Genomic DNA, 23940 nt, shown 5'->3' with positions numbered 1-23940 from the left:
CGTGTGGGAATGGCTGGCAAGAGCATGTCTAGGTAGTAGGTTGGCCAGGGCACCAGCCGCCCGTTGAGATACTACCGCTAGAGAGTTAGGGGGTCCTTTGACTGGCCAGACAGTATCATATTGGATCCTTCTCTCTGGTTACGGTTCTTTCCCTTTGCCTACACAGACACCGAATAGTCTGGCCTATTCTTTACAGATATTCCTCTGTCCTCATACACCTGACAACACTGAGATTACTAAACAATTCTTCTTCACCCAAGGGGTTAACTACGGCAATGTAATTGTTCAGTGGCTACTTTCCTCTTGGTAAGGGTAGAAGAGACTCTTTAGCTATGGTAAGCAGCTCTTCTAGGAGAAGGACACTCCAAAATCAAACCATTGTTCTCTAGTCTTGGGTAGTGCTATAGCCTCTGTACCATGGCCTTCCACTGTCTTGGGTTAGAGTTCTCTTGCTTGAGGGTACACTCAGGCACACTGTTGTATCTAGTTTCTCTTTCTCTTGTTTTGTTGAAGTTTTTATTGTTTATATAGGAAATATTTATTTAAATGTTGTTACTATTCTTAAAATATTTTATTTTTCCTTGCTTCCTTTCCTCACTGAGCTATTTTCCCTGTTGGGGCCCCTGGGCTTATAGCATCCTGCTTTTCCAACTAGGGTTGTAGCTTAGCATTTAATAATAATAATAATAATCAGTAGAAGGGAATAGACCTACTGTAAATTGGCAACTAAGACACTTATAGTATCCCTAGATTGGTGAAGATCGCAAAGAAACTAAATTTTTTCTCAATTTTAGGTGTATGAGAAGAAGGTGGCGGAGCCTTACCCATCCTTTCCTCGTGTAGTTCTGCTTATGCCTCATCAAAATCAGCCCTCCCAGAAGAATGGAGGTCAGATTCTCATTATTGTGCTCTCATGCACAACCGTTCCTGATATGATACGCCCGATAGATCTTTTTCTCCACAGATTTCTAGCTCGGAGAAGGAGACTAAACCATCTCTATCTCCTTCAATATATTGTGAATGCGAGTCCTTAGCAAGCAGCAGTCAAGGCTTACCCCGGTCAATTTCGGCAAATTCATCTTGATTTTCAGGTGCAAGGCGAGAAAGATGTTGCAGGTGAAGTTTGGAGATCAGTCCTCAAGCAGGAACCTAGGGCTATGGTGGCGAGACATTGGACATTCTCGCCAGCTCCTATCACCATTGATGACTTGCCGGAACTGACTTTGAAGGTTACCACTGATCATACTGGGGTAGCCCCCCGGAAGTGCTGATGTATGGCCCAGCTGAAGTGTCATACTTCATGAAGAATATGAGCCTTTTTAGGCGACTCGATGAACTTGGTGACCCCTCGTGTCCAGATGCATGATTGATAGGTTGTTTCTTAGCTCTCTAAATACACGTCATAGGTTTGAAGTGTCCCTCTCTAACCAGGCTCGGGAGAGACTTGATTTACTTAATAATCAGGCATCAGTGACAGAAAACTCGTTTAGGTTTAGTAGATCTTCAAATCTGCCGCGTCTTGTCTTATCGAGGCAGAAAAAATTCTATATTGACTCCATCCAGCATCTTTGTATTGGAGATGCAGAACATGGAGGTAACTACCATGTTGGTATTCTAAGCCTACTCCTGACTTGGTCACTGGTCAGGAGCAGTGTCGTGTAGAATTTCAAAAAATCTTACAGATCTAGACATCTATAAGCAGTTTGAGGGGCTAGTGCAGTCAGGAGTGAAAGCACATGAGTTTATCCTTCATGAGACTGCTTCCATTTGGGGGAACTGTGCCCTCAAAAGGAGGGATGCAGTTCTGACTAAATTCACTAAACAGATTACTCTTAGAGACACTGCTGTATGTTTCTTAGGAATTAGGGTATCATTGACCACCTTACACTCCACCCCCCCTGTAGAAGTGGCAGCTGCAGTGGAAAAGTGTTGGAAGTCTAGCCATATTTCTTTCCTGAAAAGAGCCACGGCCTTAAGAATGCCATCTCAACAGGTCCACAAGCCTTCACCATTCAAAGTCAAAACAGTGTCGTCTGCTACCAGAGCCAAGCAACGCACAGATCTCCAAAAGACAAGATCAGACTCCCTCCTTTCGTCGCAGGGGACACTTCCCCGGATAGAAGAACAGAGGCCATCGAAGCTCCCTTTAGGAAGGGCAGGTCCCCTGACTTACCACCTGTAGAGAGATACCTGCAAAGTCATTGGATGTTCTTTGGGGCGGATCCCTTGGCCATAGAAGTGCTCCGCTCAGGGTATGGTATCCCATTCAAGAACTGTCCCTCCTCTGACAATGACTCCGATGATCCCCTCCTTTTTATTTGAGAGGATCAAGGAAAGACCTCTAATTGGAGAAGAAAGTGTCTCTGGTGGTTGTAAGGGCTGCCATTAAGGAGGTTTTAAATAGGTCCCTGGCTTTTTCAGCTACCTGTTCCTGGTAGAAAAGTTGGCTGGGGACTGGGGACCTGTCATGACCTTTCTTGCTTGAACCAGTTTGTGTTCCAAACGAGGTTCAAGATGGAGACCCCATGCACAGTTCTTCAGGCTATCAGAAAGAATGATTTCCTGCTGACCTTAGACCTGAAAGATATATATTTTCAGATCCCTGTTCGTCACAAGCATCTGCACTCAACATCCTGTAAATTTAAGTGGCCTTTCTAGCATGGCAAGCATCCCAAGATGTGAATGCACATCAGGATGCCATTCCACACCTTACTCAGCCAGGTACAGTCTGAGCAAGAGGAATGTACTGGCAGACACACTTGCTTGTCAGGGCCGGGTTATAAGGTCGGAGTGGTCTCTACATCCCGGCGTAGCAGAGAGGCTTATGGCTCTGAGAGTTCTCCGGGGATTGATCTGTCGCCACACAGCTAAACAGGGAGCTCACCTGTTCCAAACCCATGGGTTGTATTTGAAGTAATTCACCTTATACCCATGGGATCACCTAGATACATATGCCTTTCCTCCATTCAGCTTGATCAATCTGTTGATCAATTGAGTGGTGATTACTCCAGGACTCAGAATGACCGTGGTGGCTCCTAGATGCTCACATGCCGATGGATATTCCAATACCTGTGACGGTCCTCTGCAGCTGTCTACAAGGGAAAGTGGGCCATCCTCTGTGATTGATGTCATAGAAGGGATACTTCTCTAGTTGGAGTATCTCTAGCTCAGATTGAGGATTTTCTTGTCTTCCTTCGCCGAGAGAAGCACCTCTCATTTGCTGCTGCCTTTGGGTCGCAATCAAGAGAAGATCTTTTTGTATCCTGTGAGGGCTCTGAAGTGCTATCTGAAGAGGACCCAATATCTCAAGCCTGACTGTGAGCAACTCTTCCTTAGCACTGGCAGGACCAAGAAAGAGGTGTCAAGGACATGGTCTTTCTCTGGCTTCGTGAGACAATCTGTAAAGCATATGCTATGACAGCTGAGAGTTGAAATACCTGCTAGGACCAGAGCTCACAAAGTCAGGGGTTTAGTCCCCACTCTTGCCTTCAAAAGGAATCTTGCATTTGGCCAGGTGTTGAAGAAGGCTGGGTTGTGGAAACACCAGACCACATTCATGGCCTTTCATCTAAGGAAGTATACCCACAAGTCCCTTGACATCTTGGTGCTTGGACCTGTGGTTGGGTGCTTTGGTAGTTGCCAACCCAGCTTTCACACGGGACAGTAAGCATATTGTCTATGGTAACATATAGGTGTAAATCTTGAATGAAATGTAGAATGACAAGTTCTTGGGGACAAAGTGGTCGAATTGTTACATACTGGTTCTGACTTGATTCTGGTAAGCTACACTTCTGAGCTCCATTCTTTAGAATCTAGAGAAGTATCTCCCCTCTTTTCCCTAGACGATGGGGAGGATGGTGGAATAACCAACCTATTGATCATCATACGCCAGGAATATTATTCCATACTGCTATCACTTTCGGGTGAAGGGATCCTTCCTTTGACCACATCAATATTTTTGGACAGTGCAGGCCCTATCAGTCTATTCATTCCAATGATAGACAGATAGGAGGTTGCTGGAATCATCTCCTTTGCTACTGTATGGATCTAGGCAGATTGACACTTCCAGGAAAGAAAAAGAACCAACCAGTTTTGATTCTAGAGGCACTTCCGACCCACCAATCATCGTCTCTCTATTCTAAAGGACGAACAATTTGCATACATAAAGGAACAAATGACAAACTTTAAAAATAATTTGCATTTTCCCTAGCATACAAACCTGAGTCCTTTAAAGTTCTACTTCCCATCTCGACCATCTCTCTCAGTCCTGAGCCGAAGGTCAAAAGTGAAGAGCTTTCAACAAGTGGGGCCCCAGACTACTTCCCCTTGATCACCACCTGTCGTTAACTACCTTGATGATTAATTCATTAGCTGTTTCATCTCTGCTGAAGATATGTTCCTTATTTTTAAGGACCTAGGTTTGTATAGCTAGGAAAAATACAATTTGTTTTTAAAAAGATTTATTTTACTAAGTATATTTCTTTTTTTTTAAGGTTGAGAGAAGAGATGTTGAACATTCGTGGACGTGTTGTAATTTACAGTGTAGTTGGTTGCCCTCATTGCTTGGCAGCTAAGAAGAGTTTAAGGGATGCTGGTGTTCCTTTAATAGAAGTTTCTATTGATCGTTTTCCATCAGTAAGGACTTGGTTGCAGGTGAGATAAGAAAATTTTTTACCCAATTGAAATACAGTACAGATCAAGGCTTATTCTGTCAGCTAGAAAATTAACGTAAATAGTACACTAAGTGTCTTGATGCAAAGTAATCTTCTTTCTCTACTCCTATATCTCATTAGGTGGTTTTCATTGGGTTGAATTTGGAAAGGAATAAAGATTTAGTTTACTAATGCTGTATGCCCTTTAGGTATGCCCCCAGTTGTACATGGACAACACTATGTGAGCAGTCCATTGCAAGGTGAAAGACCATCTTAGTTTCACCTGTACTGATGACAATACATTAATGCCAGTGTAAATATTTCCAAATATCTTAGTAACATAATTCAGTACAGTAGTAGCTTTTCTACTGGACCTTCCTCATTCATATACTTTTAATTGTAATTATAATTTATCTTTATCAAAACCATCAGGAATTGAGTTTCAGTTTACAATACCAATATGGTGAAAGGAAGATAAATACATTAATTAAAGTTATCTACTTTATTTTATTTCTTTTAATGGTATTATAGTTTCTTTGTTATTTTTTATAGGTTTGTTCCTACGCCGATACAAACATCCAAGTCATTTATATGGAATTTACTCCTAAGTCGATTTACTACAATCAGAAAAAAGACAAAGGTGCATAACTGGCAACCATATATGATTACCAGGCATCTCCATGAGGAGGTAGCGCACTCAGGCCTTTAAGACTAAATTAGTTTGAGAGGCTGAGCCACTCTTTCACTGGTCGGATTTCAATCCTAACACTACATTACTATCGTGACTCCTTGCTGGATTACCTTTTTCAGTGATTTTTATTCTTTCGGTGATTTTTGCATGATGAGTGGATTTCAGTTACTCTGTGGACTTGCCCGGGCCTTGAAGGCAGCCCTTTTGGAACCTTCCTCATGAACTGGGTCGAGGTTAATCCGCACCCCTATGCCTGAACTGCCGTGCTAAGTGGTGTTCGTACAATTCACTTTGTGAATTTTGCCTAGAGTGGCTGCTCTCCCAGTGGGAGAAGTATTGTGCACATTACAAGAAGTGAGCTTAGAGGGATAGTTCCCCTTCTACTTCTTTTTCCATGAAGAGCAATAAGTGTAAGCCCCTTCATGCAATGCGTGATCTCTTGCCCTGATCCTCGTTTACTGCAACCCTCTTAGACCCTGGTAACATGAAGCCCCTTGTACTCCTGTGTTTGGGAGATGGTGCTTTATTGATGGGTTCTTTCCAGAACCTAAAAGTGCCCGTCGTAAGTTTCACATTCCCCTATCAAAGTAAGCTAAGCACACCTTAGCTTAGCGAAATAAACAAATTTCAGATGCAGAGAATTCTCTGAGATTGAATTGATCGCTAAGACTACCTCCACCTGCTCTGTCTCATAATGTAAGTTTTACGTACCTACGGGAGCACACCCTAACCCCTTGCCTATTGACCCAGACATGGCTGCTCTGACACCGGGTACCTCTATGAGCGATTGATTCATCAAACAACTGCCTTCTCTGCTCCTTAGCTGCAGAATCTACAATAAAAGCTGCAGCTGTGTCCTCCTTTTAAGCCTGCTCCTGGCTAGATGACTGGTTAGGAGCAGTGTCTGAGAACCTTTTGGATGTCCGAAAGCAGTAGGAAGAACTTTTCTAATCTGGAGCAAAAGCTGTAGAGTTTATGTTCCACCAGTGTGTCTTTTTCTAGGTTAATTGTGCCCTAAAGAGGAGGGATGCCATTTTGTTCAAGTTTGCCCGGCACGTAGGCCAGGGACATGAATGGGGGGGGATGCCTGCAAAGTCATTGGATGAGGTGGCAGTTCTATGGGGCAGAACTCTGGGCGATAGATTTGCTCTGTACAGGGTATTGCATCCTTTTCATGGACTGTCACCATCCTCTGACACAATCCGAGCCCTTCTCTTGCAAGAAGTCGTACAAAAGATGATGGAAAAGAACACTTGAGGAAGTCTTAGATGGATATTCAGGTTTCTTTAGCAACCTCTTCCTAGCAGAGAAACTGATGGGAGGTGTTTTGCCACAATCTGGGGACACAGTTAAATTATGAGAATTCAAATCTCGAACCACAGTGTTGTCTTTAGTACCTTGGCATGGACATAGACATGGACTTGGTCCAAGCTAGAGTTTTTCCATCAGCAGACAGAATCTTGGGACTTCAACAAATCGCAGCACCTTTCCTTGAGAAGGATTTCCTTCAGGCTCACCTTTGGCAGAAGCTCTTCAGACATCTGGGTTCTTTAGAAAAGTTGGTGCCCTTCAGGAGAATGAATTTCTGGTCAGTGCAATAGGCATTAAAGAGCCTGTGGTCCCAATCATCCAATCCTCCATCTGCTCTATTGAGAATACCACAGGATGTAACAGTAGACCTCTCCTAGTAGATCAAAGAGGATAATCTGTTGGCCGTAACACCTCTAGAGGCCCGTCGTCCAGACTTCCTCCTATTCTCCGAGGCATATCATTAAGGGTGTGGAGCCCATCTTTGAAAGGAAAAAGTGTCAGAAATATGGACACATGAAGACAAGTCATTCCATATAAATTACTTGGAAATGAAATTCCCATACTTAGTGTAACTCCACTTCTAGAATACTGTCAGAGTTCACTTAGAAGTGTTGATGAGCGACAACATAATGTAGTTACATGCATTAACAAGCAAGGAGGCTCGGTGTTTCGCCTCCTTTACCAGTTGTTGATAGGGATGCAACATTGGGCTCAGGTAAACGCTATCCAACTCTTGGCTTGTTTCATCCTGGGGAAAAGAAATGTGATAGCAGGCAATCTGAGTTGACTAAGAATGATAGTTGGCTCAGAATGGCAAGTGGTCTCCTGACTTTGTGGAGTTCCTTGATCATCAATAGCTTTGCTACACACCTGAACCACAAACTAGCATTGTATCGTTCCCCAGTGCCAGACCCAGCGGCAGTAATGGATGATGCCTTCCAATACTCCTGGGATGGATGAACATTTATGCCTTTTCCCTGTTCTGCCTGATCCATTGGGTCTTTGACAAGATCAAAACATCACAAAATCTAAGAGTAACGCTAGTAGTGCCAAAGTGACGTAAAGTGGAGTGGTATCCTGATCTTCTAGATCTGCTCTTTTAGAAGCATCATTCTCTCAACATGGCCAAACTACCTCAACACATTCATATCCACTCTAGCTGCTAACTCATTTCTAACACCCGTTCTCACCCTCGCTACTTCGTTCCTAACCCTATCTACTCTAGATACACTAGCCATACTCCTTAGACACTTCATCTCAAACACCTTCAATTTCTGTCTCTCCGTCACTTTCATTCCCCACAACTCCGATCCATACATCACAGTTGGTATAATCACTTTCTCATATAGAACTCTCTTTACATTCATGCCCAACCCTCTATTTTTTACCACTCCCTTCACTGCCCCCAACACTTTGCATTCTTCATTCACACTCTGACGTACATCTGCTTCCACTCCACCATTTGCTGCAACAACAGACCCCAAGTACTTAAACTGATCCACCTCCTCAAGTAACTCTCCATTCAACATGACATTCAACCTCACACCACCTTCCCTTCCCGTACATCTTATAACCTTACTCTTACCCACATTAACTCTCAACTTCCTTCTCTCACACACCCTTCCAAATTCTGTCACTAGTCGGCCAAGCTTCTCTTCTGCGTCTGCAACCAGTACAGTATCATCCACAAACAACAACTGATTTACCTCCCATTCATGGACATTCACGTCTACCAGTTTCAATCCTCATCCAAGCACTCGAGCATTCACTTCTCTCACCACTCCATCAACATACAAGTTAAACAACCATGGCGACATCACACATCCCTGTCTTGGCTCAACTCTCACTGGAAACCAATCGCTCACTTCATTTCCTATCCTAACACATGCTTTATCACCTTTGTAGAAACTTTTCACTGCTTGCATCAACCTTCCACCAATTCCATATAACTTCATCATATTCCACATTGCTTTCCTATCAACTCAATCATATGCTTTCTCCAGATCCATAAACGCAACATACACCTCCTTACCCTTTGTTAAATATTTATCGCATATCTGCCTGACTGTAAAAATCTGATTCATACAACCCTTACCTCTTGTGAAACCCCACTGTATTTCTAAAATTGTATTCTCTGTTTTATCCTTAATCCTATTAATCAGTACTCTACCATACACTTTTCCAACTACACTCAACAAACTAATACCCCTTGAATTACAACACTCATGCACATCTCCCTTACCCTTATATAGTGGTACAGTACAATATATGCACAAACCCAATCTACTGGTACCATTGACAAGACAAAACACATATTAAACAATCTTCACCCACCATTCAAGTACAGTCACACCCCCTTCCATCAACATCTCAGCTCTCACACCATCCATACCAGATGCTTTTCCTACTCTCGTTTCATCTAGTGCTCTCCTCACTTCCTCTCTTGTAATCTCTGTCTCATTCTCATCTCCAATCACTGGCACCTCAACACCTGCAACAATAATTATATATACCTCCCTGTTATCCTCAACATTCAGTAAACTTTCAAAATATTCTGCCCACCCTTTTCTTGCCTCCTCTCCTTTCAACAACCTTCCATTTCCATCTTTCACTGTCTCTTCAATTCTCGAACCAGCCTTCCTTACTCTCTTCACTTCTTTCCAAAACTTCTTCTTACTCTCTCCATATGAACGACCCAAATCCTGGCCCCACCTCAGGTCAGCCGCCCTCTTTGCCTCAGTTACCTTGCGCTTTACTTCCACATTTTTCTCTCTATATCTTAAATACTTCTCTACACTATTACTCTGCAGCCATTCTTTAAATGCCCTCTTTTTCTCTTCCACTTTTACCTTCACTCCTTCATTCCACCATTCACTGCCCTTCCTCTTGCTGCCTCCAACAAACTTCTTGCCACACACATCACTTACAATCCCAACAAAATTTTCTTTTACTAACTTCCACTCCTCTAAATTACCAGTTTCTCTTACTTTCACTCTGTCATATGCCATTTTCAACCTTTCTTGATATTCACTTTTTACCCCTGGTTTTATTAGCTTTTCAACCCTCACTAGCTCCCTTTTACATCCCCCCACTCTTTAATTCCCCACTCTTTTGCCACAACTAATTTTCCTTCCACCAAAAAATGATTAGGCGTATTGTTAGCCATACCCCTAAACACGTGCATGTCTTTCAATCTTCCAAACATTCTTTTAGTGATCAACACATAATCCATTAATGCTTTTTCTACCACTTTTCCATTTGCCACTCTTACCCATGTATACTTGTTTTTATCTTTCTTTTCGAAAAAGCTAGAACTTATCACCATCTCTTGCTCAACACTCATATCTACCAGTCTCTCACCACTCATTTTCACCTGGTACGCCATACTTCCCAATGACACCTTCTACTTCTCCAGCGCCCACTCTAGCATTTAAGTCACCTATGACATTCACATAATTCCTTCTACCCAGTCCTTCTACACACCTAGTCAATTCATTCCGGAACTCATTCCGCTCTTCACTTTTCTCACAACCTGGCCTATACTAACAAAAGCCCAATATTCCCTACCCAACCTAACCCTTACCCACATTAACCTAGATGATATCTCCTTCCATCCCACTTCTTTACCTGTCATTCATTCACTCAGCAATAAGGCCACACCCTCTCTTGCTCTTCCCCTTTCAATCCCAGACACTCTACCGGTCATTTCACCAAACATCACTTCACCCTTTCCTTTTATCTTTGTCTCACACAAAGCCAATATATTTCACAATTTTCAGTGGCCATATTGGTTTTGGCTAATTTTTCATGGCCGGATTCCTTTCCTGCCACCAACCATCCCCATTTACCAGGGCTAGGGACCGGCACCAAGTTGAAGCTGGCTTGCCCTCCCTCAGTGGCTGGGTTTAATGATCCTTCCGCAACTACAGAGGTATAAAGTTGATAAGCCATACTATGAAAATATGGGAGAAGATCATTGAGAAGAGACTCAGAGATGAAACAACAATTGGTGAGGAACAATTTGGATTCCTGCCCGGAAGAGGAACTGTAGAAGCAATATTTGCTTTGAGGCAGATGATAAAAAAACATCGGTAGAAACAGAAAGGATTACATATGGTCTTTATTGACATGGAGAATGCATACGATCGAGTACCACATCAGGAGCTGTGGAGATGTGTGAGAGGAAAGGGAGTCCCTGAGAAATACGTGAGAATCACCCAAGATATGTATGAGAGGGCAGAAGCAAATGTTAGGAGCAGTATAGGCCTAACAGAAAGTTTCCCAGTAAATGTAGGACTACGTCAAGGGTCTGCATTGAGCCCTTACCTATTTTATCTGGTCATGGATGTAGTAACACAAGGTATTAGAGATCAGTCTCCTTGGTGTATGATTTTTGCTGATGATATTATACTGTGTAGCACTAAGCGAGAGGTAGTAGAAGAAAAACTGGAGGAGTGGATAAGTGAAATAGAAAATAGAGGATTGAAGATCAGCAAGAAAAAGACGGAATATTTGAGATTGAAAAATGGGGAGAATGGGGAAGTTAGTTTACAAGGAGAGAAATTGAAAAGAGTTGAAAATTTCAAGTACTGGTATTTAGGATCAACAATTGCAGAGGATGGTGATCTGGGGGCAGAAATAAACCACAGAATACAAGCAGGATGGAAGAATTGGAAAAAAGTGCATGGAGTACTATGTGACAGGAAAATAGGGGTTAAGTTGAAAGGTAAAGTACACATGACAGTTGTGAGACCGGCAATGATGTATGGAGCGGAGATGTGGGAAATAAAGAAGACAGAAGTGAAGAAACTGGATGTGGCAGAGATGAGAATGTTGAGATGAATGTGTGGGGTGACAAGAAGAGATAAGATATGGAATGAGATAATTAGGGGTACCACAGGAGTTAGAAAACTATCACATAAGATCTAAGAAAGTAGACTGAGGTGGTATGGTCATGTCATGAGAAGAGATGAACAGTATATTGGGAGGAGAGTGATGGAAATGAAGGTACAGGGAACGAGAGGGAGAGGGAGACCAAAGCGAAGGTGGATGGACTGTATCAAAGGGATTAACCGGTGATGAAGTGTGGGACAGAGGTAGATGGAGAACGCTGGCCAGAAACATCGACCCCACATAAAGGTGGGAAAAGATGCAGACAAAGAAGAAGAAGAAAGCCAATATATCCATCCTTCTATTTCTAAACATACGTCTAATCTCACATCTTTTACTCTCTATCGTACTACATCCACGCACATTCAGACACCCCAAAACTAGAGTGTGGGGAGCAGTCACTCTTCCCCCAGCTCCACATCTTTGATGTTTCACAGGAGTAAATAATACAGGAGAGTGGGTTCCCAGTACATATTCTTGAATATTCCAAAGTGAATTTCATCTTCTGTTGGGCAGTGATCCTGTCACTTACCTTTATGTTACATGAGGCTTTGTAGGCATGCCCCTGCCTCTTGTTAAGGGTCAGACATACGGCCTATTTTTGCCGTTTAGGACTTTCTCCCCCTTAAGGTAGACTTTTCATTTAAATGATGAAGGTTTGTAGCTGTGTAGGAACAAACTACAAATTTTAAATATTTGTATTTTTCCTAGCTATAGAAACTCGAGTCATTTATATATATTGCCTGTCTTTACCATCATTCAAGTCCCAACCAAATGGGAAAGTGGTTGTGTATAAGCTAGCATCATCTCGACAAAGTGCTGTTGGGTATATGGTGCAACCATACAGTGTTGCCATATCGACAAGAATTATTCTATCTGGTCATAAAAAAGTGCACCAGAGCTTACCCAATTTTAATGACTCAGGTTTGTATAGCTAATGAAAAATACAAATCATTTTTAAAATTTGTAGTTTTTATTGAAATAATTTGTGTAAATCCTTTAGATACTGTATTGGTTGTTAATTAGTAAGCTTGCAAAATTATCCTTTCATCTTAAAGGAGAGTAGTTTTATTTGCATAGACAGTTCATGATTAAGTTGCAGCTGTTTTAGAGGCATGTTTAAAAGGCAATAAACTACTGTCAGCATATTGAAGGAACTTCTTGGAAGACATGTAGTATTCCTGAATTACAGACCTAGTCTCTATAATGTACTGTAGTATACTTTTATGTAAGTTCATTATAACTTATTAATTGTTGTTTTTTAAATATTAAACTTAGCCGGTGAATATATAATAGCTGACGTCTCCGACGGCTCGACAGATTCCAAAAACTCGCGAGCGATCGCCGTGAAGGTTGCGGGTGTGACCACCAGCGCCGACTATCGGCCAGATACCGCATATACTTGTCAATTTCTCCAGTTCTTCTCTGTCGGTCTTGTCGACAAGTTGGTTCCGCTCGCTTTATGACCTCGAGTTTTCGACCGAATTGGTGAAGTACTTGGTTTTGGTTTTATTGCTTTCGCCGTGTTGGATTATTCAATACCATCTTCAAAAGAAATGCTTTTGAAAGGAGAGGAAAAGTGTTTTGCCCTTGCTCTTTTTTTTAATCTCTGGTTTTTCCATAGAGAAAAGATGGCCGACCCTTCCCTCAGTGTACGGAAGTGTGTTAAAGGCTTTTAGTAATTATTTTATCACTTTATAAATTATTGTTGATATTTATAGATTTACCTCTATATATTTTATATTTTATATCTCACCCGCCTTTATTAGGCCTCTTCGATTAGCTTTCCATTTATACTAAACATCAAGATAAATTTTATGTTTTTGTTTATATGCGGCCTTTACCAATTCTTTGTAGGCGGTCCTAACTTGGAAAACGAAGTTAAACAACGTTGAGCCCATTCAACTTTTATTTTTTGTTTAGTTTAAAACAGTTGCTCTGTAAGAGTGATGAAATGAATATTTTTTAGAAAATATTTTAAGAAATATATTCTTTGAATAGTCTTCGTGCTGTTTTTTCAAAGATGAACTAACGTTTGGTTTATTTATGCTACGCAGTTTGCGCTCTATCGTTACGATAGAGAAAGAGAGAATCAAGGTTTCACTTTGCAGAAAGAGTAAATCGATTTTGACGTTTTGTTCATTCTTCTTTCAAACTGAAGTGTTTTAGATACTAATTTAAAGGAACTTGTTAATTTTAAATATTTAACTTAGCCGGTGAATATATAATAGCTGCAACTCTGTTGCTCGACAGACACATACAGTAAAAACTCGCCAGCGATCGCTATACAGGTTGCGGGTGTGCCCACCAGCGCCAACTGTCGGCCAGATACCACTCTCGATGTAAACAAAGACTCAATTTCTTCTCTGTCGACGTGTCGACAAGACGTACTTTACTCGCTGTTGAACCTGGAGTTTTTCCCATCATATTTGGTGAAGTACTTTAATTTGGTTTGAGCTTTCGCAGTACAGGTGTTTTTCTTCAAATAAATCCTTGAACTCTTTTTTGGATCGGATTAATTGTTGATGACTTAGATCGTTTTTTGGAATTTTCCCTTGACTAATTCAAAATGGCTGACCTTTCACAAGTTCCCAAGTTCAGAAAATGTAATGCTAGGGACTGTCATAGGCGTCTTCCAAAGGCTTCTCTCGACCCTCACACTGTTTGTTCCAATTGTCGGGGTAAAACCTGTCAATTGGAAGATCTGTGTGAGGAATGCGTGGGCCTTTCGGAATTCGATTTTATCGAATTTGAGAAATATACACGCAGACTAGAGAGAGATAGGGTAAGGAGAAGTTCTTCTAGGTCGGTAGATTTTTCCTCTCCATATGCCCCTGAACCTAATCCTTCCCCTGTAGTGGTTGTTCCTAACCCCCCTCCTAGCACTCAGGAACCGTCGATGCAAGACATGATGCGTGCTATCCATGCCTTGGGGGAGAGAGTTGAGGCCTTGGCAAGTGACCGAAATCAACTCATGGCGGACGTAAAGGAACTAAAGTGCCAAAGTGCCACGGCGGAAAGTGTTAAAGTGCCTAGTGTTTCTCAAAGTGTTGTGAACAGTGTTGCGCTTGAGGGTTCGTCTGTTCGTGCCTGTCGTCCTCCTAGTCCGGGACCTCTTGCAAGCTCCCAAGCCCAGGGGAGAAGCAATGTCGCACGACTCATGGGTTTGAGAGGCCTTGATCAGCGAACAGACGTTCCCTCTATGGTATCAGGCGTATCTCTCCAAGATCGCCCCTACCAACGTAAGACGAGAGAGCCCATTTTTACCTCGTCGTCCGAAGGTGTTTCTCGTAAGAAACCTTGGACCAAGGTCTCCAGACCTTTGAAGCGTAAGTCGGTCCCTTCAGGACAAGTCCAACATCCCGGTTGTAGTCACTGGGACAGTTCGGACCCGTTGCCGTCATCGGATGACTGCTCGCCGCCTAAGAGAGGCAAAGTTGTGCCGTCTCAGTCGCTCACCCCGTCTGTTACCGCACCTGCTTCCGTAGACCCTAAATGGGTGTTACTGCAAGACATGCAGTCCAAGCTTGCGTCCTTGATGGAGGACTTCAATGCGGAGAAGGTTGCCGCTGAACCTTCTGGCCAACAACCATCCAAGCGGTCTGTTGTGCGTCCTGTTGACGTTGAGGTAGCTTTCTCGCGTCAACCAGTTTGGGTAGTACCTCCACCGATGCGACCCAGTGTGGGTTTCCAGCCGCACGTTGACGTTAGGCAACGCACGGAGGTGGTTGGTGACTGCACAACCCAGACGGTCTAAACAGTCTCGGGTGGACGCTGTGCGTCCTCGCGCACCTGTGGTTGTTGACAGTTTCCAGACTGTTCAGCAGTTCCATGACGCTGCGTCCGGCTCCGTCACGTATGCACCAGTGCGACCGGACTCGGCGAGTCAAACGTTGCCCACACCTTTGCCGTTTTCTCATCAGTTATCGGATGAGGAACTGTCAGATGAGGACGTTGCTGAACCACATCCTGAGGATCAACCTTCAGAACTTGATGAGCCTAAGGCAGTTCAACCATCCTTAGACTTTAGAAAAGTCATGGCTGTGTTTAAGGAGTTGTTCCCTGACCACTTTGTTTCTGTGGCTCCTCGTTCGCCGCCGTCGGAGTTTGTCTTAGGCGTTCCTGCTACCGTGCCTGCCTTTACTAAACTCGTTCTCTCTCGCTCATCCAAGAGAGCTTTGCGGCTGTTGGGCGATTGGTTAGAGACCAAGAAGAGTTTAGGGAAGACAGCATTTGCCTTCCCCCCATCTAAACTCTCGTCTAGATCGAGCGTCTGGTATGCCACGGGAGAAGTTCTCGGCTTGGGAGTTCCTGCCTCTGCCCAGGGCGACTTCTCAAGTCTTGCCATGAGACGCTCGAAGATTTGTTGGTCACCATCGGACCTGGACCACCTTCTTAAAGGTATCTTTAGGGCGTTCGAAGTCTTTAACTTCCTAGACTGGTGTTTAGGGGCCCTGAGTAGGAAAATCTCTTCTGCTGATAAGGATGTTTCCTTACTCATTATGTCCTGCATGGACAAGGCCGTCCGTGATGGGTCCAACGAACTTGCCGCTTCATTCACATCCGGAGTCCTGAAGAAACGAGAGTCTCTATGTTCTTTCCTGTCTGCTGGAGTGACGCCATGCCAAAGATCTGAGCTACTCTTTGCGCCCTTGTCCAAGTGCCTGTTTCCTGAAGTCTTGATTAAGGAAATTGCCTTGTCTTTAGTGCAGAAGGACACCCACGATCTAGTTGCGTCCTCGGCTCGCAAAGCTCCCTCTTTGCCTACATTGTCTACTAGGCCTAGGATAGACACTCCAGCGTCTCGGTTTACCGCCCTTTCGTGGCAGAGCCTCCAGCAGGGGAGGTGCTCGTGCCGAAGGGAAGAGAGGGAAGAGGAAAGGATCCAAGTCCTCTAAGGGCAGAGTCTGACTGCCCGCAACTTCAGACAGCAGTAGGTGCCAGACTCAAGAACTTCTGGCAAGCCTGGGAGAAGAGAGGCGCAGATCAACAATCTGTGAGGTTGCTCAGAGAGGGGTACAAAATCCCTTTTGTACGCAAACCCCCTCTAGCGACGTCCCCCATCGATCTCTCTCCCAGGTACAGAGAGGAAGAAAAGAGACAAGCCCTGAAACTGGAAGTGTCTCTTTTGCTAGAGAAGGGAGCGGTGGTCAAAGTCTCGGACCTTCAATCACCGGGGTTTTACAACCGTCTCTTCCTAGTATCAAAGAAGACAGGAGGTTGGAGACCGGTGCTAGACGTCAGTGCTCTGAATGTCTTTGTCACAAAGACGAAGTTTTCCATGGAGACCACAAAGTCAGTCTTAGCAGCGGTCAGGAAGGAAGACTGGATGGTCTCTCTAGACCTAAGGGACGCCTACTTCCACATCCCCATTCACTCAGACTCCCAACCCTTCCTGAGATTCGTCTTCGAAGATGTGGTTTACCAGTTTCGGGCCCTGTGCTTTGGCCTAAGCACAGCTCCTCTCGTGTTTACGAGGCTGATGAGGAATGTGGCGAAATTCCTCCACTTATCGGACATCCGAGCCTCCCTTTATTTGGACGACTGGCTTCTCAGAGCCTCTTCCACTCGTCGCTGTCTGAAGGATCTCAATTGGACTCTAGATCTGACCAAGGAATTGGGACTCCTAGTCAATTTGGAAAAGTCACAGCTGGTCCCATCCCAAACTATTCTGTATTTAGGGATGGAGATTCACAGTCAAGCTTTTCGGGCTTTTCCGTCGCCCCCCAGAATAGATCAAGCCCTGCTCTCCATCCAGAAGATGCTGAAGAAAGAACGCTGCTCAGTCAGGCTGTGGATGAGTCTGGTAGGGACGCTGTCATCCCTGGAACAATTTGTCTCACTAGGAAGGCTACACCTCCGTCCTCTTCAATTCCATCTGGCTTTTCACTGGAAAAAGGACAAGGCGCTAGAGGCGGTCTCGATCCCGATTTCCGAAAAGATAAAGTCTTGTCTGACTTGGTGGAAGGACAATATCAGCCTATGAGAGGGTCTTCCCCTGGCAGTTCAGATACCCAACCACGTTCTCTTCTCGGACGCATCGGACTTGGGCTGGGGCGCGACGCTGGACGGTCGGGAATGCTCAGGTCTATGGAACTCGAGTCAGAGGAGCATGCATATCAACAGCAAGGAGCTTTTGGCGGTTCATCTGGCCTTGATAAGCTTCGAGTATCTCCTTCGAGGCAAAGTGGTGGAAGTAAACTCGGACAACACCACGGCCTTGGCGTACATTTCCAAACAGGGAGGTACCCACTCACTGACGTTGTACGAGATCGCAAGGGACCTGCTCATCTGGTCAAAAGATCGAGGCATCTCCCTAGTAACGAGGTTCATCCAGGGCGACTTGAACGTCCTAGCAGATTGTCTCAGTCGGAAAGGTCAAGTAATTCCAACCGAATGGACCCTCCACAAGGATGTGTGCAAGAGACTTTGGGCCACTTGGGGTCTACCCACCATAGATCCCTTTGCAACCTCGCTGACCAAGAGGCTTCCAATCTATTGCTCTCCAGTCCCGGACCCAGCAGCAATACATATAGATGCCTTCCTCCTAGATTGGTCACATCTGGATCTTTACGCATTCCCACCATTCAAGATTGTCAACAAGGTACTGCAGAAGTTCGCCTCTCACGAAGGGACAAGGTTGACGTTAGTTGCTCCCCTCTGGCCCGCGAGAGAATGGTTCACCGAGGTACTTCGATGGTTAGTAGACGTTCCCAGAAGTCTTCCTCTAAGAGTAGACCTTCTACGTCAGCCACACGTAAAGAAGGTACACCAAAGCCTCCACGCTCTTCGTCTGACTGCCTTCAGACTATCGAAAGACTCTCGAGAGCTAGAGGCTTTTCGAAGGAGGCAGCCAGTGCGATTGCTAGAGCAAGGAGAGCGTCTACCATTAGAGTCTACCAATCGAAGTGGGAAGTCTTCCGAGACTGGTGCAAGTCAGTTTCTGTATCCTCGACCAGTACCTCTGTAGCCCAAATAGCTGATTTTCTCTTATACCTGAGAAAAGGACGATCCCTTTCAGCTCCCACTATCAAGGGCTACAGAAGCATGTTGGCATCGGTCTTCCGGCATAGAGGCTTAGATCTTTCCAACAATAAAGATCTGCAAGACCTCCTTAAGTCTTTCGAGACCACTAAGGAGCGTCGTTTGGCTACTCCTGGGTGGAATTTAGACGTGGTCCTAAGATTCCTCATGTCAGACAGGTTTGAGCCTTTACAGTCAGCCTCCCTGAAAGATCTCACTCTTAAGACTTTTCCTGGTATGCTTAGCCTCGGCTAAAAGAGTCAGTGAGCTTCATGCCTTCAGCAAGAACATCGGATTTTCGTCAGAAAAAGCTACTTGTTCTCTGCAACTTGGTTTTCTAGCCAAAAATGAGCTACCTTCTCGTCCTTGGCCTAAATCTTTCGATATTCCCAGCTTATCGGAGATCGTAGGCAATGAACTAGAAAGAGTCTTATGCCCTGTTAGAGCTCTTAAGTTCTACTTAGCTCGTACTAAACCTTTACGAGGCCAATCTGAAGCTTTATGGTGTTCGGTTAAGAAACCATCCTTGCCTATGTCAAAGAATGCTTTGTCATACTTTATCAGATTGTTAATACGAGAAGCTCATTCACACTTGAGTGAGGAAGAGCGATGTTTGCTTAAGGTTAAGACGCACGAGGTTAGAGCTGTAGCAACTTCCGTGGCCTTTAAGCAAAATAGATCTCTGCAAAGTATCATGGACGCAACCTATTGGAGAAGCAAGTCAGTGTTCGCGTAATTTTACTTGAAAGATGTCCAGTCTCTTTACGAGAACTGCTACACACTGGGACCATTCGTAGCAGCGAGTGCAGTAGTGGGTGAGGGCTCAACCACTACAATTCCCTAATTCCATATCCTTTTAATCTGTCTCTTGAAATGTTTTAATGTTGTTTTTATGGGTTGTCCGGAAGGCTAAGAAGCCTTTTGCATCCTGGTTGATTTGGCGGGTGGTCAAAGTCATTTCTTGAGAGCGCCCAGATTAGGGGTTTGATGAGGTCCTGTTGTATGGGTTGCAGCCCTTGATACTTCAGCTCCTGGGGGTCTGTCAGCATCCTAAGAGGATCGCTGGGCTCCGTAAGGAAGACGTACTTACAAGGCAGAGTAATCGTCTAAGTCGACTTCCTTACCAGGTACCTATTTATTTTGGTTTTGTTATATTGATAACTGTCAAAATGAAATAAAAAACTCTTAGCTTATACGATGTAAACATATTTAACTGGTCTCTACCCACCTCCTTGGGTGTGAATCAGCTATTATATATTCACCGGCTAAGTTAAATATTTAAAAATGATATTTTAATTATAAAATAAATTTTTGAATATACTTACCCGGTGAATATATAAATTAAACGACCCTCCCTTCCTCCCCAATAGAGACGCAGTGGGATGAGAAGAAATTGAGTCTTTGTTTACATCGAGAGTGGTATCTGGCCGACAGTTGGCGCTGGTGGGCACACCCGCAACCTGTATAGCGATCGCTGGCGAGTTTTTACTGTATGTGTCTGTCGAGCAACAGAGTTGCAGCTATTATATATTCACCGGGTAAGTATATTCAAAAATTTATTTTATAATTAAAATATCATTTTTCAATTTCTTAGTCCTTTCAGTTTTTTCCTTTAGTCAAATAACCTGTTATTGACGAAGGGTGAGTGGGCCATTCTCTTGTGAGTGACAGGAGAGAGAGAGAGAGAGAGAGACAGAGAGAGAGAGAGAGAACGATCCGATCTTTATTCTCGTCCCAAGTCTCTGTACAAGGAGTTTGGGAGCGAGTAACGTTGTTCTCGATTCAGTTTTTTACTCTCGTCCCAAGTCTCTGTACGGGGAGAGAGGATAAAACGTTTTAGTTTTTATTCTCGTCCCAAGGCACTGTACGGTGAGAGATTGAAAACGTAGTCCTTAGTGAACTAGTGTTTAGTCTCCTCCCCAGTCACTGATCTTTTTAACTTTATATATTTCCGTTTTTAAATATTTAACTTAGCCGGTGAATATATAATAGCTGCTGCTCCAGCGGCTCGACAGAAAACACACACAAAAACTCGCGAGCGATCGCTATGAAGGTTGCGGGTGTGCCCACCAGCGCCAACTATCGGCCAGATACCGCATATACATGTAAACAGACCCAATTTTTTCTCTGTCGGCCTTAACGACAAGACGTATCAATACTCGCTGTATAACCTGGAGTTTTCTCAACATATTTGGTGAAGTACTTCCTTTTGGTTTGAGCTTTCGCAGTGCAGGTGTTTTATCTTCAACTTAAATCTTGAACTCGTTTTTAGATAGATTTAATTTTTGATGACTTTGGATTGTTTTTTTGGACTTTCTTTGACTTTTAAATGGCCGACCCTTCTCTTAGTACGGAAGTGTGTTTTAGGCTTTTAGCAATTATCTTATCACGTTATAAATTAATTATAGATTTTCCTCTATATATTTTATATCTCAACCGCCTTTATTAGGCCTCTTCGATTAGCTTTCCATTTATAATAAACATCAAGATAAATTTTAATGATTTGTTTATATGCGACCTTTCCTGAGAGTAGGCGGTCCTAACTTGGAAACCGAAGTTAAACAACGTTGAGCCCTTTCAATCGTAAATAACTTTTACAGAGCAAATGATTTAAAACTTATTAAATGAATATTTTTTTAGTAGATATTTTATGAAAGATTTTCTTTGAATAGTCTTCGTACTGTTTCAAAGATGAACTAACGTTTAGTTTATTTATGCTACGCAGTTTGCGCTCTATCGTTACGATAGAGAGAGAGAGTATCACGGTTTCACTTTGCAGAAAGAGTAAATCGATTCTGACGTTTTGTTCATTCTTCTTTCAAAGCTTAAATGTTTTAAATACTTTTTTAAAGGAACTTTTGAATTGAAAAACCTTTCAGTTTTTTCCTTTGGTCAAATAACCTGTTTATTGACGAAAGGTAAGTGGGCTCTTCTCTTCGGTGCGAAATCAAGAGAGAGAGAGAGAGAGAGAGAGGAGAGAGAACGTTCCGATCTTTATTCTCGTCCCAAGCGAGTAACGTTTTTCTCGACTCAGCTTTTTACTCTCGTCCCTAGTCTCTGTACGGGGAGAAAGGATAAAACGTTTTTAGTTTTTATTCTCGTCCCAAGGCACTGTACGGTTAGAGATTGAAAACGTAGTTTTGAATGAACTAGTGTTTAGTCTCCTTCCCAGCTACTGATCTTTTTATCTTAAAATATGTTTACTGTTTTTTGCTTGTATTAATGTGCTTACATTATACGACTGATTTCGCAATTATAACCTTTTGATGAGGGTAGAATTGCGTGCTTCAGGTAGAAATCAGTTTTATTCATACCTAATGTGAATTGTTAAAAAATTCGATTTCAGTGAAATAAGTGCAAAACAGAAAATCGTAGTGATAAAGTGATATTGCGCAAAGTGTTATCAGTGTTGCGACCGAGGGTTCGTCTGTTCGTGCCTGTCGTTCGCCTAGTCCGAGACCTCTTGCAAGCTCCCAAGCCCAGGGGAGAAGTAATGTCGTACGACTTATGGGTTCGAGAGGCCTTGATCAGCAAACAGACGTTCCCTCTATGGTTTCAGGCGTATCTCACCAAGATCGCCCCTACCATAAGACGAGAGAGACGATTTTCTCCTCGTCATCCGAAGGCTTTTCGCATAAGAAACCGTGGAACTAGGTTTCGAGGCCCTTTAAGCGAAAGTCAGTCCTTTCAGGACAGGTCCAGCGTCCTGGTTTTAACTATTAGGACAGCTCTGACCCTATGCAGTCATCGGAAGACTGCTCGCCGCCTAAACAAAAGCGTAACACAGGCTCCGAGAGTCTTTTTGTAGGCAAGGTTTTGCAGTCACAGACGTTACCCTCGTCTCTTACCGCAACCATTCCCATTGATCCTAAATGGGTTGTACGGCAAGACATGCAGAATAAGCTTGCCTCTCTTATGGAGGACTATTCTGCCGATAAGGTTCACGTTGAGCCTAGCCGTTTATCTCATCGAGATCCTGGCCTTCAGCCGCCCAAACGAACCTTTGTGCGTCCTGTTGACGTTGGCGTAGCTAAGCACGTCAGTCACGATATGTAGAGCCTCACTCGATGCGGTCTCGTGTTGATTTTCAGCCGCATTTGGACGTTAGGCCACTTACTAATGCTCCTGTTGAAGTTCAGGACGTTCGCCAACCATCGGAGTTGACTTGTTTTGACGCTGAGCGTCAACCACCGCAGTCTAGAGTTGTTTTGACTGCTCAGACTAGGCAGTCAAAACAGTCTCGAGTGGACGCCGAGCGTCCTCACGCACCTGTTGTTGTTGACAGTTCACAGACTGTTAAGCAGTTACATGACGTTGCGTCCTGGTCCGCTACTAATGCACCAGTGCGTGTGGACTCTGCTTTTCAAGCATTGCCACTATGGCAGGTCTCTCCCTTGCTTGAGACTCGGCTATTGTCGGACAAGGTTCCTTCAGATGAGATAGTTGCTGTTCCCCCTCCTACTGATATTCCCTTGAGGACTCTGTCAGATGGAGAGGAGCCTAAAGCTGCTCAGCCCTCTATGGACTTTAAATAAATCATGCTGATTTTTAAGGATCTTTGTCCGGACCATTTTGTAACTGCTGCTCCTCGTTCGCCTAAACGTCAGAGTTTACACTAGGCCTAGCTACTTCGAAGCCGTTGTTTTCTAAGCTAGTGCTCTCTCGCTCTTCTAAGAGAGCTTTACGTTTGCTAGGCAACTGGTTTATCACCAGGAGGAGTTTGGGGGAGACAGCCTTTGCTTTCCCTACTTTTAAGCTGGCTTATAGAGCGAGAGTCTGATATGACACGGGAGAAGTTCTCGGCTTGGGAGTTCCTGCCTCTGCCCAGATAGACTTCTCAAACCTCATAGACTCTCCCTGGCGCCTGGCCATGAGACGCTCCAAGATTTTATGGTCGACTTCAGAGCTAGACCATCTCCTGTTAGGAGTTTTTTTTCGAGCGTATTATGTCATGCATAAACAAGGCTTTCAGGGATGGCTCCAATGATCTGACAGCCATGTTCTCTGCAGGAACAAGTCCCTCAGGGATGGCTCCAATGATCTGGCAGCCATGTTCACTGCAGGAGTACGTAAGAGGCAAGTGCGCTCAATGTGTTCATTGTCAAGACAAACTTCACGATGAAGTCTACCAGGCTGTCTTGACAGCATTAATGGAAGGCGACTGGATGGTCTCTCTCGACCTTCAGGAGGCATACTTCCACATTCCTATACACCCGGATTCCCAACCGTTTCTGAGGTTTGTTTACAGGAATGTGGGGTACCAGTTTCGAGCCCTGTGCTTTGGCCTCAGTCCTGCTCCTCTCGTGTTTACGAGGCTCATGAGGAATGTGGCAAAATCCCTCCATCTATCGGGGATCCGAGCCTCCCTGTACT

At 43.9% G+C, this 23940-nt stretch overlaps 1 protein-coding gene across 4 annotated transcripts in view; it reads left to right on the top strand.

Moving 5' to 3' along the window:
- Window positions 1-23940, top strand: part of LOC137648729 (uncharacterized) — a 95101-nt gene that overhangs the window by 2299 nt on the left and 68862 nt on the right. For all 4 annotated transcript variants that reach the window (XR_011045690.1, XM_068381787.1, XM_068381786.1 and 1 more), the window contains exon 2: window positions 4494-4653. Coding sequence is in view for 3 of the 4 variants with exons in the window: in XM_068381787.1 (XP_068237888.1) it covers window positions 4507-4653 (147 nt within the window). In the remaining variant the exon portion in view is untranslated. The remainder of the gene's footprint in view (window positions 1-4493; window positions 4654-23940) is intronic.

This window comes from Palaemon carinicauda, chromosome 10 (assembly GCF_036898095.1).
Source record: "Palaemon carinicauda isolate YSFRI2023 chromosome 10, ASM3689809v2, whole genome shotgun sequence".
Lineage (NCBI taxonomy): Eukaryota > Metazoa > Arthropoda > Malacostraca > Decapoda > Palaemonidae > Palaemon > Palaemon carinicauda.
This window is presented reverse-complemented; position numbering and strand designations above follow the sequence as displayed.